The sequence below is a fragment of the Ptychodera flava genome, chromosome 18 (assembly GCF_041260155.1).
Source record: "Ptychodera flava strain L36383 chromosome 18, AS_Pfla_20210202, whole genome shotgun sequence".
Lineage (NCBI taxonomy): Eukaryota > Metazoa > Hemichordata > Enteropneusta > Ptychoderidae > Ptychodera > Ptychodera flava.
The window spans coordinates 18,176,329-18,193,052 of NC_091945.1; the positions used below are offsets into that span (position 1 = coordinate 18,176,329).

General features: G+C 36.3%; 1 protein-coding gene and 1 long non-coding RNA gene across 2 annotated transcripts in view; both read right to left on the bottom strand.

Annotated features, from left to right (window-relative positions):
* LOC139117633 (tyrosine-protein kinase receptor-like) overlaps positions 1–16,724 on the bottom strand; it is a 46,277-nt gene that overhangs the window by 11,875 nt on the left and 17,678 nt on the right. Inside the window, exons 5-15 of the mRNA XM_070680875.1 lie at positions 12,110–12,232; positions 10,166–10,327; positions 9,712–9,839; positions 8,960–9,129; positions 7,802–7,989; positions 6,477–6,705; positions 5,706–5,853; positions 4,075–4,154; positions 2,638–2,693; positions 1,980–2,075; positions 1,315–1,410 (exon numbers count right to left, since the gene is read on the bottom strand). Coding sequence (XP_070536976.1) covers positions 1,315–1,410; positions 1,980–2,075; positions 2,638–2,693; positions 4,075–4,154; positions 5,706–5,853; positions 6,477–6,705; positions 7,802–7,989; positions 8,960–9,129; positions 9,712–9,839; positions 10,166–10,327; positions 12,110–12,232 — 1,476 coding nt within the window. The remainder of the gene's footprint in view (positions 1–1,314; positions 1,411–1,979; positions 2,076–2,637; positions 2,694–4,074; positions 4,155–5,705; positions 5,854–6,476; positions 6,706–7,801; positions 7,990–8,959; positions 9,130–9,711; positions 9,840–10,165; positions 10,328–12,109; positions 12,233–16,724) is intronic.
* Positions 2,694–4,068, bottom strand: LOC139117064 (uncharacterized). The gene is made up of 3 exons (XR_011548448.1): positions 4,031–4,068; positions 3,248–3,407; positions 2,694–2,818 (listed from the first exon to the last, which is right to left on the bottom strand). It is a non-coding gene; the product is annotated as an uncharacterized lncRNA (long non-coding RNA).

The following is a 16,724-nucleotide window of genomic DNA, read 5'->3' on the forward strand; positions in this document are numbered from 1 at the left end:
CATCGTATTGATGATAGCTTGTGTGATTACAAGCTTTCAGTTATCCTGTCATATGAATATCACCATCACTTGTGTCATGATGTCGCAATTTTGATATTACATTCATTACCATGTCAATCTCAATATAGTATTCAATATCCACTATAAATATTCATTGCCACCAAGGTCATAAAATATTCCATAGCACTCTATGAATATTCATTACCACTTATGTAATAACATAAAAAATTCAGTATCATATCATAATTATCCATAACCTTGTGTTATGATATAAAACAGTAACTATTCATCAACTCATAAATCACGGCATGAATATGTATAATCACAATCTATGCACATTCATCACAATTTGTGTCACAGATTAGCATTCAGTATCTGACCAACTATTGATAAGTTGAAAAACAGCCAGTGTTATAGTTCCAAGAAGTAAAATGCATGCACACTGTCTTAATAACTCTACCTGAATTAAAAATACATTGCAATGCATAATTTTGAAGCAGATACACAAAAGTTGGCATTTTCAATAGCAATGTTCAAAACGAAAAAGGAAATAAGTATAGCAAGATGTTACAAAAGATTACATCTGGAGAAATTTGATCAGTTTAAAGTATGTGAGTTTGAAGTGGAAAAATGAGAAGAATATTTCACGTTTTAGACACATTTGAGTCACATTTTCAGGGCACACAGTCCATGTAGCCGACAATGAGATGCAAATGATATGCGGTTAAGGTCTCCTCAACTAACTTTCAGCTGGTTCTTCACTTTCTACTATTTTTATAGTATTTTTTACAAAGGCACAGACTTATTCTACCTGCAACTTAAAACTGATAGTGATTTTGTAGCTCATTCTTTACTATTTTTCATAGTTTTTGGTAGCCGGTAACAGACACTTCGTGTTCGTGTCGGCTACATGGACGATCTGCCATTTTTATTCTCGTATTAATCCGTCAACTCAGAATGTTTGCAGCTCAGAAATGATGGTCCCTTTTACATCAAGTTTTGAAAAGTTCATGGAAATATGAGATGGGTGTGATGTCTGTTTCGGAAATTTTACACAAGTCTCTTGATTTTTATCTTTTCAGGAAAAAGGAACAGACAGTCTACTGATTTTCTTCTTCACTGAGCAACACTGCAAGCATAGCAGAAGGATTCAACGGTACTACTATTGTGACATACATAACATTTTCATTCACTTATAGAAAGATGAGACTATCTGACTAATAAATTTGAAAGGAAGTATTGCAACCAGCTAAATGCAGTGCATAGCAATGGAGATTTAATATAGTCATATTGCAAATATCATTGACATCTGACCTTTGACACAGCTAGTCCTATCAAGTGACAGCTGTTCATCTTGCAAACATTCCGGTACAATTGTCATCATCACTTGACCATCCCCAGCATTTTCACCTGGAATTTTTGAAAATATGGGAAAAGAAGTTAGGTTTCAAAGTATATCATAATTTTTCACAGATACACTGTATAGTTTTTCCTTGATGACTGAACTGTCCATTAAAATGAAGTGGATGAATTTTTCTTCATGCTGTAGCTTTTTAAATGACTTACCATGGTAAAAATATTAATCTGGTAAAGCTGAAGGTGCAGTGTAATTGTAATCAAGTGAAAAAAAATCAGTATTCTAAGATCCAGAACTGTTAATCTTTTCATAACTTGGGCAATCAGATTATCTGTACATTTGCATTTGATTTTTGATATTCTACAGGGCTTAAGAGGAATGAGGTCACCTGTACTTATGGTAGCAAATAACAAATTTTCACTCAGGGCACTGCTGAAACAAAATTTGATTTCCCATTACTGTCCAGTACTACTGATATTCCATCAGTAAACATGGCTTGCACACCTCTTTTACCAATATTTGGATATATGCAAATTTATAGTGTAAAATATCTTTCAAGTAAAAAGATGGTCAAGCTTTATGATAAACCTTATAAGCTTTACACATTGACCTTTGACCTTACCAGAAACAAGATTGACATGCTGGGCTGACTCATGAACATATGACGTCCCTCCCTTGCCATTGATGTCTGATGATTTCACAGGGGCAGCATCACCTCCTGCAGAGAGAAGATGTGCAAAGAAAATGGAATATCGTACATGTATCTCTTCCCCATGTTTGTTGTTGATGTATATGCACCTTGATGAAGTGGTTCCAATATATGGGAAAACACACCATAATTTCCTATTTCTTGCCATGACATGACTTTATATTTTAGGCTAATAGGATAATATATAGCTGACTCTGCAGCATTTAAATTTGCATCAGCTGTAATTACTTTTGATGTAGATTTTTATTGCTATGTGATGTTTGTTTTGTTTATAACACAGTTTTGTTTTAAACTCCAAAAGTCATGTCAATATGCCAAGTGTTAAAATATGCTTGCTTTGGAGAACAGTAATAACAAAATGTCATCAAATTCACAGTTATTCAGCCATGCACAGGGTGTAAACCAAAGGCCCATACTACTTTTAGGCCATCTGTTTGCAGAGGTACTTACTTAAAACCATTCCGTTCCTTACGTGACGAGCACTCAGATTTTGCCATAGAATTTTAATCTGTTGAAGACACATTCCAACACACACATTCACATATGGATACACATCCTGATGTATGCTCACCTGTGTAGCCCCCTCCACCCCCTCCTGAGGAACATGCACCTCCCCCTCCTCCAAGCCTCCATATGTTTCCCATCGGAATTCCCTAGAGCTAACTGACAGGCCAGCCCTCCCTGTCCTCCTTCAGATAGAGACTTGCCGGCGTGTGTGTAGGTGGTGTTGTCATGCCAACCGCCTCCACCACCTTACAAAAGAAAACGATGACAAATTATGACATATGAAACTTTCTTGATTTTATCTCAGAAATCAACGGACTTGATTTAATCTCAGAAATCTATACAGATTTATCTTGACTGGAATAAAATGAGCTAAGAATGATTTGCTGAAAGAGATATCACATCAATCGTGCAGACTGGTACGGCACGATCAATTGATCGATTAATCAATCAATCAATCTATTTATTAATTAATAAAACAAAGGTGGAAAGGTCACGATCTATCCATAGTTAATAATCAAATGAGTAAAAAAGTTAAAATATAATAAGTATATACATTAATAAATAAAATATTAAATACATGAATAATTAAATAAAATTATTAAACATTCATCAATGTATAAATTAATCAATAAACAGTAAATGTTATTCTTGAAAGAGAGGAAAATTTTTCCAACCTGAGACATCACTTTCTGGATTGCTGAATCCATCAGTACCATTGCCAGGTTGATCTATACGTCCATTAACACCTGCTAGGGAAGGCGTCCCGATGAAAGCCAAGCCACCACCCCCGGCAGCCACCAGTAATGGTATCTTCTCATCAGTGGTTTCGTTTCTCTGAAGGTTTGTGACCAAAACAAGGATTATTTGTGAAGTATGTGAGCAAGTTAGTATTTAGTGACCAAAGACAACGTGACAAGTTTTTGTCCAATTATTTGTTCAATCTTTGATAACAGTGAGGACCTAACATAAATATAGCAATGCTACTACTACTATATACACTGTAAATTCTTACAATAGATCATCTTGAGAGTATTAAAGCCCCAGTAATGCTAACTTTTGATGATTTTTTTCATTACTTTTAATTTCATAAATCAATTACAACTTCTTATTCTACTTCCCAAAGAATGTTGAAACAACCACTATTTAGCTTGTCAACTTAGCGTCTATATGTGTAAAATGCATGGTTATTGTTTACATTTGAATTCTAGTCCGGACCAGAAGTCAGTTTTCAACAATAACAATGCAGTTTACAACCATAGGGGCTGAGTTGACAAGCTGGATACTGTGTATATCAACATTCTTTGGGGAGAAGAACAAGGAATTATGGTTCACATTCAAAATAAAAATGGTAAAATTATCATCAAAAGTAAGCATTACTTGGGTTTAAAGCACTATATGTTAAGTTACAAAGTCAAACAAAATCTGTGAGATACAGTCATTACTTTCCAAGTTCTTACCTTAAACACAAAAGTGCCTCCTCCTCCACCTCCTCCCCTCCAGCCGAGGACCGTTTGGACCAATCTTGCTCCTTTCTGAATCGCTAACTGAACCATCACAGTAGGATTTACTGATTGCACTTGTCTGGAAATACGAACCAATGAGATACAGGCTTTTAATGTATGCACTGAGGCAAGAACCTATAGTATTAAAATGGCACTCCCACTAAGTAACATTTAAAACACATTTTTTTAATGCCAATGGTCGATATTTGACGTGGCGACTGCGCGCAGATCGCGAGCTATCGATATGTCATTTCCCGACATGTCATTTCCCGAGCGTATTTTTTACATCCCAAAGTTTTACGATCGTTTCTGAGTATGACCCTAAATCCCCCGAAGGTTTGTTGTTGTGCCGTTTGACGATATTCTAGGGAGTCCATAATAAGTTAGAACGATGCAATTAATTTACCTCCTACTGCAAATGCTTTATATACAGCATTATTATGCCTTTACCTCAGGTAAGTTTTTTTAAACTTCTCCTTAGTTTTTGTCGTTTTCATTATTCTCAATCAGTTGTATTATATTTTAACCAATACAACATAGATATCAGGTTTTTTATGTGTAAAATATTACCACCTCTGATGACTACATTTTGTCGTCTGCCAGTGCTGAGACAGCCTGTCGGCCGAAACTAAGTTCCGTTTCGTAAAAATGTTTCCAATTTGAATATGCAAGAAAATGTACAGTTCAGATTTATATCACTGATATCATCTCCTACCGCGTCAAGGTAGTTTTTGCCATATTCAGTTTCAAAATGTTGAAATCCTGTCAATGTCCATTGCCACTGTATTGTATTGCATTGTCGACTCGAGTCGGCTATCTGTGCAGTGCGCTCTTAGCAAGGCAAAGATGTGTTATACTTAGGTGTGCCGACCGCGATTATCCAGGGTGTTTCCGTGATGAAATGTTTTTTTTTCAAGTCAAATGTACTCTAAATATTTAGACAGTTTTCCTGTAGAAAGGGTTAATCTGTGTGCGACCAGAATTGAGTCACAGACCATCGATGCATCGATTATCAATGGGTAAGAGTGCTGAGGCGCTCCTGATAGTTTCCCAGTGGCCTATGCGAATACTGGTGGAATCAGCAAACATTTCTTTTCGTTTTTTTGCCGAGTCAGTAAGACTCGGCTTTCTCCCACGGGGCATGACCGATCACAAATGCGAGAGGTACTATGGTGTACAGCAGCGTCAGCGTAGACTCATACTCCCTAGCTTAGTTGACAGTGGCCCCAGTGCTGTGTGTTCGATGTTCGGAAGCTGAATGTAGGTGGGCCACCAGAATTCAAACTTTTACTTTTTTGAGGCCATGTTTTTTATCGATATCTCGGGATCCACGCGCAGTCGCCACGTCAAATATCGACCGTTGGCATTAAAAAATGTGTTTTAAAATGTTACCAAGTGGGAGTGCCACTTTAAAACGAATTTCAAAAATTCAAATTTTATGCTAATTCGAACAAATCTGAGATAAGTCATTCCTTGAAATTATTTATACAAGCTGTCCATGTCTTTGTATCCATTAGACTGACTCAGGGAAATGTCAAGAAATGCCTGAGTTGACTCAAAGCTTTCAAAAATACATGATGACGGTTCCATTGATTGTAAGATAATCTTTGACACGAATTACGCATCATACCGTTTCACAAGCACCAGCTCCTCTATGGCCCACCAGTAGATATATCTTCTCTCCTGATTCAAGGTAGAAAACACCTTCCACCTTGGCTCCTTTTGATGGACCATTGTTCTGGACACCAGTGCCTCCACCACCCCCTTTGGCTGAGATGCTGCACAAAATATAAACATGGCCGCTATGAAAAATGACAACTTTGAAATTCACATAAAAACTGCAAATTAGTCAAATTTCTAAATTGAAAGGTGAGTTAAAAGTCATATGATTGGATGATCCTCTACTCTGTTCTTGGAAGTGTACTATCTTCAGGACATGTCTTTAACCATACACAATAGAGGGGACCTAATTTTTTGATATCGTTTAAGGTGCAAATCCTGTCATGATGTCATACATGTAGGTAATAGGAGTTCAGGGTTCAAAAGGTTAAAGTTCACTGTAACTTTTTATTGCCCTACTGAGGATATAAAATTTAATATAAAAATTAGATATTCTGAAAATGTATTTTTGAATTTGTTGTTTAGACCTTATCAAAATATGGAAGCCAGGGAAAATAAAAAAATTAAGCATCATTTTACATCTCATAGCTGAGGAAAAGTGATAGCTCTTTGGTTATCTTTGTAACACAAACTTTATACATAGTGGCTTGGCTTGACTTAGGAGTGGAATAACGTGTAGTTTTAGAAATTTGCAATGACTTTAATTTTCCACCATCAGTGGGATCATACCAATGAAACTGCAGGGGTGTAAAAAATATAAAAGTGGAAAAATTGCTAGTACCTGTAAAAGGCTGATGTTGGTACGGTCCAAACTTGGATTCCTTTGTAAGGCAGAGTTTGGAGTACTCTGACAGTAACACTGGAGTACATGTATGCTGAGTTACACTGGGCTTGACTTGGTCCGTTCATTCCCATAGCACTGCATGGTGTGAAGATGAATTGCGTAGCATTGGTAGTCGGTGGTGTGGGTGGCTCACTCGTAATAAATGTATATGTACTCCCACTAAAAGCTGCAAAGGGGAACGAAATTGACAAAGTCAATGTCAATTTACTTTAAATCACTGTCAGGGGAGCTCAATATCAATTTTCATGGCTTTTGTTGAGGCCAGGAAGCCCGAAAATTGACTCTAAGGTCATATAAGACACAGGTCATATATATTACACTAAAGCAAGACCACAACTTTGTGGAGCTTAAACCTTAACATACAATGGTTGGCCTAATTATTGTTTTCTACAGTGAAATATGACCTTTACTGAGGGCAATGGGTAAATATGCTGTAGAGAATCGTAGCAGGACTTTCCAACTTTGTTCTATTCGTCATTTCAGCAAGTTCTCTGATACATATGTAAAAATATTGAATCTCACAATAAACATGATTTACAAAGCAAACACATGCATCTTATTTTTTTGCAATATTATATTGCATGATCTGTCACCTTTGCAACGACTGCACATATGAATTGCATATTACAAATATATAATTGGATAAACATTGGCTTCTTTGCAAAATTCCAATGCCAGAAGACGGTTTTAAGTCCTTTTAATAGTTTTCGCTGTGACTATACATGTAAGTTAGACTGTTCACAAACCACATTTAAAAGCTACATTTGTGAAACGGCAATTTGCCACAGTACCAAGTAACCATACTTCTGTTAACAGGCGCCCTCATGTGGCAAAATAGTAATTACTTTTGTTGACATAAACCAGGGGGTTCAACTGCTTGAAACACAAGTAGGTCTAAAACTAATGTAAATGAGTATAAAATTGGCATCTTGAAAATACAGTAACAAGTGATCATACTACAAAATTGTCGAATAATGACATTTTGATGTTCTAAAAGTGACTTATTTTCTTATATCATGTTGTTTAGCTACAATAAAATACATTGTAACTTTTAAAATTTACAGGAAAAGCATTATTCTTTCAGACCACAAGATAATTAATCTGCTATTACTGTGTTTCATTTTTGTATAGAATGTGTTGCACGATTTATGGGGCTCAGTATCGTTATGGCATTTTTGAGGGTAGACGTAGCAGACACTGATAATATCACACTATTTCTCAAAGTCATTACTGGTCAGTACCACATGGGTAAAAACATTTACCAGGTGATAATCTGGTTATTTGCGAGGTAGCTTTAACTGTCACAGATGAAGTAGCTCTGCTTGTTGGAGACGGTGAAGTTACTCGAGACGGCCAAATACCAAAACATTCAGGACTCAAGGAAACATCGTCGATGGCAATATCACCTTCATGATGCAGTCCCCGAGAAGCTTCAAACTGGATGTAATACCTGGATGAAATGATAAAGTTTTAGTTTTGATTTCACAGAAAAAAGCATGAAATCACTGTAAAGATGGTACACTATCATTACGGGGGATTTTCAGTCTTTCACAATCAAACCTTGTATATTAACCCTTTCACCACCATGGTTTGGCCCAAATATATTGTTATCAATGGTCAGTGTGGACCTGTTTACAGGGAATTGGGGTGAACAGGTTATTGAGTAAGACTCGTGAATATTCATTACATGCAAATTCCCATTTCTACTCAACGAAATTCTGAAGGGTCAACCATTGTTCTTTTTAACCCTTTAACCCTTGCTTTGGTAAATCTCTGCTTGATGTCACAGGTCACAATAGGGTCAGAGTTCTAAAGGTTAAGGATGTACAACTGGTAAACTTGAAAGTTCTGTCATGTCATCTTTCAACATTGGCCATTTTAGGATTGTTGTACGACAACTTTTAAAAATATATTATAATATAGCATTCACAGTCCTAGTGAAAGTAATACAGCGCTGTGAATTATGCAGATATTAAAATTGATATTAAAAGATGCCCAGTCAGACTTTTTACCCATTGACTTTTATTCACGCTAGCCTCTATTAAGGTAATATGCAACTCGAAAGTGAAAGACTTAAACTTTGCTCTAACTTTCCTCAAGGGATCTTTCAATCATTCACTTTCAAAATCAAGAATAAAAATAGGGGGTCACCATGCAAATTTTGGTACTAGAGAAACAAATTACCCAAGATTTACCAATATTAGAAATTCAAAATGGTTGCCATCCCAGAGTTAACTCTATGGAGAAAAATAAAAATTTTCGAATTTCAAAAAACTAAGCCAGTAAAAAGTTTTCTTTCACCAAGAGCTTTAAAATGAACCCCCACATGTGGTATATCAGAAGAGAATTGTAAAAGTTTGGAGTCCGAATGTCTGTCCCCGAGGTGCGTTCTACCTTAAGTTCTCTAAAGTTTGACTCACCAGTCTTGGACATTTTCTGTGATAGGAATGGTCGCCTTCACCCAGATATCATCGTCAGCTGAATATGGAGACTGCCACAACCGACTTGTGGTCTCTGCGGTGTCGTTCTGCACTGCGAAGACTCTCAGAAGGCCAAGCAATGTTCCATATATGTGATAGTGAAAACGCAACTGTGGGGAAAACAAAAATTCAGTGTTGTTTGGTTGGTTTGTTTTGATTTGTTGGGAAATTTCTTTGTTATCAAATTCTTTTTATCTTTGCGACAATTATTGGCTCAAAATGAAAGATGACGTATTTGAGCAGTGGTTCCACAGGAGCGGAGTTCATGTGAATAAAAAGTGTGCAGCTGTACAGTTTTAAACAATATTCCACATAATGCATTGTCTCATGGTATTTTACATGCCAAAGTTGGCCTAAGTATGTCAGTAATCAGACAAATTTGATTTTAATGTGTATATCAAACTGTAACATGTTTACATATCTAAATAAAATATTTTTCTGAAAACTGGACAAAACACATGATAACATGTCTGTGAAATTAAAAAAAAAATTGGTCATTGAACATGTGCATTTCCAGGATACAGGGTATACATACCGTACAATATGATACAATATGGTCAATTTCAAAATTCTATCATTGTCTAATATGAGAAATTGAAGCCATTACAGTCATTCATATTCTTCTTGTCAAACTCAAGAAAGTTCTTGTCACAAAATTTAAGGAAGAAGACACCACAGACTGGCACAGCTACCTTACAACTTTCATACCGGTCACCGGACATCCAGTTATCAGCTGGTGGGGATGGAAAGACTGGACTTCTAAAGTTTGCTTTGTCTCCATTTTGAACTGGATTAGAAACTTCAATGTACATGTAGTGACCTGAAATTAAATCATACAATAATATTTAAGCTTTGTTAGATTGCTAAAATCAACGAATTTTGTTAAAAATGAGTGCAGTCCTTCAGAAAAATATTCTTCTGAAATATCATAGCCATTGGACTTTTATCTTGGCATTTTCAGGATTTCATAAGTAGCCTTGAACATAGTCCCACTGTCTTGAGTAATATTATCATGAAAAAGCCAAAAGCAATCCAATAGGAAAGTTTTCAGTCTCATGGTTATCCCTAAACTCAGAATATTTTTGTAAACATGTGTTACATTTGAAAGTAATGTTGTACGTGTCACCAGATCTCAAATTTACTGACCTTGGTCAGTACCAAGAGTGTGGTCTCTGCTTGGCCCTGTGTTCTTGGTGGGCGTTCTACCAAAGTGTCTTTTCCAATCAAAGTCATCATCTGTCGCCTCATTGAACCATCCACACATGTTCTCATCTTCGAAATCACATCTTGCGCTTTCTGGCATACCAGCTGTTCAAAGGCAAAATGTGGTCAATTCGTAAAACTTTAATGCTAGGGCTATACCTTATAGGGAGATAAGTATAGGGGAAAGATATGTCCACATCTAAAAGACAAGGGGGTCATTTTAACAAACACAGTTATGTGAGAGTTTACTGCAGAGTTCAACATGTTTACCTCTTATTCCTGTAAACTGGTCCACAATCACCTTTGATAACAATGGTTTGCCCAAAACCATGGCGGTGAATTGGTTAATGTAAATCCAAAAACATGGAGTACAATTTACAGAACATTTTTACCTTCAATTAGACTAGTAAGAATTACAATTTTACATGACATGCTGCATGTGACTTAAGCTCATTTTTTAAAAAATATATAAAGTTGTATCAAAATTGAATAGCACATTGTTTGATGAACATTACTTGTACTCAGGCATGACAAAAGTCCCTTCAAACACTATTATATCAAATGTACACAGGTACAGTTTAGAAAGATAAGTCCTTACAACTTTACAATCATGAGCTTTTCAATATTTGTTACTTTATTTTTTAGAAAATACGATTAACCCTTTTCAGGCCTGACTTTCCGGTAACTTACCAGGGCCAACCCTATATATAGGGGTTCAGGCCTGAAAGGGTTTAGGTAGTACCGGTATGCGCCTTGAAAGTGAAAGACTTAAACTTTTGCTCAAATTTCGTAAATGGAGCTTTCAACCATTAATTCACTTACCAAATCAACAATAAAAATCAGGGGTCACCGTGCAAATTTTGGAACTAGCGGAACAAATTACCAAAGATTTACAGATATTTGAAATTCAAAACGGCTGCCATCCGTGTGTTAACAGCTATGGAGAAAAATACAATTTTCGAATTTTGAAAAACTAAGTTGGTATAAAGTTTTCTTATACCAAGAGCTTTAAAATGAACCCCCACAAGTGGTATATCAGAAAAGAATTGTAAAAGTTTTAGAGTCCGAACATCTGTTCCCTAGGCATAATCTACCTTAAATAATCAAAGTCCAAAAAATTTGTGAGTTAATATTCATGCCAATTCCCAAATACAATCACTGCAAATAATGTTGGAGAGTCTACAGGTTAGATGTCACTCTTGTACTGTTTGGAGACTAAATCTGTGAACAGTTTCACCATGTTTTGTCTCTTTTGTAATGACAGTCACAATGAAAGCAAGTCCTGAGCAGGCCATGCTTAATAACGTGATAGAAACAGCAAAGATTTTGAAGTACTGTACAACACTTTGAAAAAGCTGCATGCTTTTTTAGCGCTTTTGGATTTTCAATCAGGAGGTTTTTGATTTGGCTAAAAAGACATCCTCACTTGTAGTAAATATAGGGAAAAGTTTAAATTGACACTGGCATCTCAAGAATTGACAGAGTTTAATAGCTACATTGACTAAAACAGAATGCTAGCTAAAAAGACATGTTTTACAGTATTATCGAGTCAGTGTATGTTTACACATGAAGAATGCATTGTTAGCTGCTGCTACAGTGATCAATAGCCCTCAGGGTGTACCATATGTTGAAAAGATACTTCATACACACAGGCGAATGGATGGAATTTGTCCAAGAACACCTGGTTGAGCAACATTCTGCACGATGAATACAATTAGATTCTAACAAAGCATGAGAAAGTACAAACATACAAGACTGAACTGACGGGCAATAGGGTTAAAATTATGCTGATATATGCTATTGCTACGTGAAAGGGTACCAGGTCAATTGCTGATTCTAGACATTGAGGGCGCCACCCCAGGGGGGGGGGGTCGAATGCAAACTCACCACAAGCATCATGGTCCTCATCATCGCCAAACAGACAATCCTTGTTGATGTCACAGAGTTCATCTGGGCCGATACAAACCTCATTCCTGCATACAATTTGGCTGGAGCATAATGGCGGCAGCTCTGAAAAGAAAAGAATGAGAGAAACAGAATGAAAAATGGGACCTGCAGTTGAAATTATGGGCTTGAGGTTACTGTGTAATAGGGCCGTTCACAGTTTACGTCACTGTTCTCAAATTAATATGCAAAAATAAATATTTGTCCACATTTCAGATAACGCTTTTGAAAATTACGCATGCAAGAACGACGAAAATACATCTCAGTGGGTGACTGCTAGTGTAACAATGAATACTAAAAAACATATTCACGACTCTGAGTATTAGCTGCAAAACGGCCATGTATGCAACATTGATAAAATTTGTCCGCATTTCAAGCTGCATGTGCGATGTCGCGCGCGTACAGCTATATTTAGAAACAAACCTGTAACCGTGAACAGCGCTATTGCCAAACTCTTGTATTGTCACCTTACAGGAAAGAATGGAATAAATGCCAAAAAGGTTAAAGGTCAAAGTAGCATATAATTTGGTCAGAGATATATTTATAAAGCCAAAAGGCTATTGAAGATGAACAATTCCTTTCCTGGTCCTTTGTGGCCTCATTTTGAAAACTGAAAGGAAAATCAACTGTTCACTGTATGTCCTGTCTTTTGTAAAAATTGAAAATTTCGTTTTTTCTAATGCGATTATTTACAACAACAGTGTTCATCATGTGGTCATGTGTAGATGTGTGGGACTTGCGCAACAATCTTGAAAAAATATACAAAATGCCACAAGTGAGAAAAGATTATGTTCCACTTCTGGTAAGAGCCACATAGTGCAGACTCCAGCAACTGCGTGATGATAGAAAATTTAACAAACTTTACATAATAAACAATGCAGTTGTAATAAAGCTACCTTAATTGCCATTTTATGCAGTATTTTGGTGATGAACACTTTGGCAAATTGGATGATTGTCAGGTCTAGAAGTGAAGACTTAATTTTGTATAAAATGAATTTTGGGCTTTCAAACTTACATCAGATCCCTGATCGGACAAAGATATTATCATATGGTTTATTGTGCATATCACATTTTTTGGCAATTTCGGAAAATTATCGATAACAAAGGTATTGAATGCAATTACCAGTGGTACTGTAATTTCAATATCACTGACAGCTTTCATACTTCACATATTCTTTGGAATGACAGACTTCAATCAAATCAATTACAATTACTCAGTGATATCTCGATGACAATGTAGAAAATTTATAAAGTAGCAATCAGAATAAATTCTGATGATTCAGCATTATTCCTGTTGCAAATTAAAGATGTTAGCAATTGATGGTTGACCGAGCGAGGGCTGACATACTTCTGACGGCAATCTCAAAAGTAACTTTTGATATCTTTCAACCATTGTCCATCGTATTAAAAGCTAATTTCATTCTAAATTTGAGAACAAGGACATATAATACCTTCAGTTTTACCTTCATCAGTAATTTTGGTGTTTTTCAATATCCACTGATTAAATACTGTAGGTGGTTGCTTTTGTGAACTTCCAGCAAGTTGTCAAAAGCATTGGAATATCATTTTGAACAGTTTTTAATCTTGGAATGAAAATTTTATATTTAAACATGGCTGACTCCCTTAACCTTCATTAACCATGACCATGGACCATGCAGACAAACACATAGTTTACTCTATGAATTTTGCAAAATTTTAGTCATCTTTTGAAGAGATGGAACTCTTAGAACAGCAATATGGTAATTCTATTTTCAAAGACAAAAAAATGTGTGTTTTCTTCGCGTCATCAAACTACTGGAAATGCTGAATTACTGGTATTGGCCTCCTCCAAAAACAGCTAATCCACAAGTGGATATATGCGCAACTTACAACCAATTTAATTGACAGCTTTCACTATACATTCTGCACTGTCCTGTGTTAATCACTAGGAGGTGATATTTTCTCTGTCAAATCTGTTTCCAACATTTGAAGAACATCTTTGAACTTTCAATTATTATAAAGAGTCCAAGAAAACATTTCAAAAGTGACAAGAACAACAACCGCATGTATCACCGAACCAGATATCCAGGCATTTCAATGTTGATCAGATGCTATAACAGCTACCATGAATTACTGATGCATGTATCGTTTCTCCCTACAAGGCAGAATATATTCCATGCAGGCACTTTCAATAAGTTTAAAATGTCACTCAGGGGATTTAATTGCACAAGTACATCACATCCACTGTCTTTTCGAAAAGTCATCAATTCATTGAGCAATTTGATTTTGACAATGAAAACAGACTTTGATAGGCAATCAAATATCCTTTACACAAAATACCTATTCAACAATAATTACTCAATTATACGACAAAATACGCTTCCAGATGTAATTATTACGATGATTACGCCCCAAGGAATCAAATTATCAATAAACTAACCAATCAGTTGTATTGACAGTCTTACCTAAATGAGAAATAGCCATCCACTATCTTAAATTTACTTTTCAATAAAAAGTTGAATAACACTTAATTGATGATCATTGTGATTAATGTTGTAGCAATGGCATATGGCGGTCATTATTTTAGATTAAGTCATTTCCAAAGGAAATTAATTTCATTAAGTCAATGTATCAATTTGCTGGATTAGTGACATATATATCATGATGTTAACTGATTTCCCAAGAATGCTAAGAAATATTGGCCATTTTGACTTGCACTGGTTTGAGGAATCTGTTATATATTGCATGCCGGAGCATGTGGTACGATGTTACTGGATCAAAAATCAAAATATCTGTGTTTTCACATTTTGACTTAAATGAATTTTTATCATTACAGCGAACGTCAAAATGAACCGGAGATCAACTTTGATAAGCCCCTATCAATTTCCCTCGTAATCTTCCAATATCCCTTGGAAAACACCAAGGTACTTTGGTTAGTGTTGCCGATAAACAGGCCAATAAACATACAAGGCGCCTGCTGTGTTACTGCCATTCGATCTCCCTTCTATTTCTGGCTCCCTTTCCGGAAGAAACCATTTTGAAGCCCAAAGTGGTTGACAAGAAATGAAATAAAGCGTGCGATTTTAAGACCTTTAATTGTAATAATAATTTCAAACTCGATTTTTCACAGAACTTGTTTTGCATTGTTACGTGCGTCGATCCTGTTATCGTGAAGTATTTCCCGTATGCAGTCATGTCACATGACATACTTTACCCAAATTGAATAGTAAATTCCATGAGCTTGTAAACAACTGTCAGTGTGAGAGCCCGATAAAATTAGAAACATTCACATGGATAAAATTAGAAACATTCACATGGAACGACTGAAATACAGCCAGTTAGTATATCTAGTGAAAGACAATGTTGTTGTACTGAGTGAGGCCCTGATTTGACTCTCGGCGGCTGGTGAACTTCTACTCGTGGAAATGCCCAGTTCTACGGTATTTCATTATGACATCGTTCACAGTGCTGAGCGATGCATTTCTGTGTCAATACTGGTTTGGGAAACGCCTGTCAACCATTTTTCTATGATGCTCTTTCTTGCCTAAAATTCCATTGCAAGGCAAATCGATGTCGACAGAAAAAAAAAATATGCTCACGATTTTATGAACTGGCATACCTTGATTACATCAGGGTCTCTCTATAGGCCCTAATGCAGCAGTGCACATACTAATTGACAACCACAGATAAGACAGCAAAACTCAGCCGAAATTTCCAAGATTAACTGACACAGTGTTTTATATCGCTGTTTTAAATCAAACTGATTACACAATCTCTGGATACAGAAATGGTATTTTGGTGAAATTTCAGCATCAAAAAATCCTAAAACTTGACATGAGGACGTCATGTGCCGATCAACAGCATAGTGCACGTGTGAACTGGCATTTATTGACTCATGGACTGTAGAGTGTAGAGAAACTGTCTATGATTGACTGCACGGAAAAGCAGTCTGCATCTTGTGAAAACAACAACATAGCAGTGAAAATTGTAATAGTCACCAGTAAAACTCTTCACAGATGAAAGGATAATTGCTTCAAACTAATAAACTTCATGTTCAGAGGATGAAAACTTACATCCGCTGTGGTCAGTGAGTGAAAATAAACAATGGCGGACGTAACTGTGTAATGAACTATACTATTAAGGTGACGGGGGTGGGCAGGGTCAAAAGATCAAGAAAGTACTGGGAAAACGTGTCATTTTCCTAACAATACTGTCTCGGGATCTCCAGCGTCCCATTGTTTTGTAATATATAACAAGTATGCCATTAGCTTTGTTGAATACACTGATATCAAACAGCCATAGCTGTAAACTGGCGCAAAATGGTTTGATCCATGCAGAAGCTTGCATAGGGAGATCGAATGGAGATAGCACAGCAGGCGCAGTGTATGTTTACTGACCAAAGTACCTCGGTGTTTTCAAAGGGGTATTGGAAGATTGCCAGGGAAATTGATAGGGGCTTATCAAAGTTGATCTCCGGTTCATTTTGACGTTCGCTGTAATACCAAATTAAGGTTTTTTACCAAAAATATACACCCACTTCATCCTTCGAGTAAACTTCTGCCACCATACTAAACTAAAG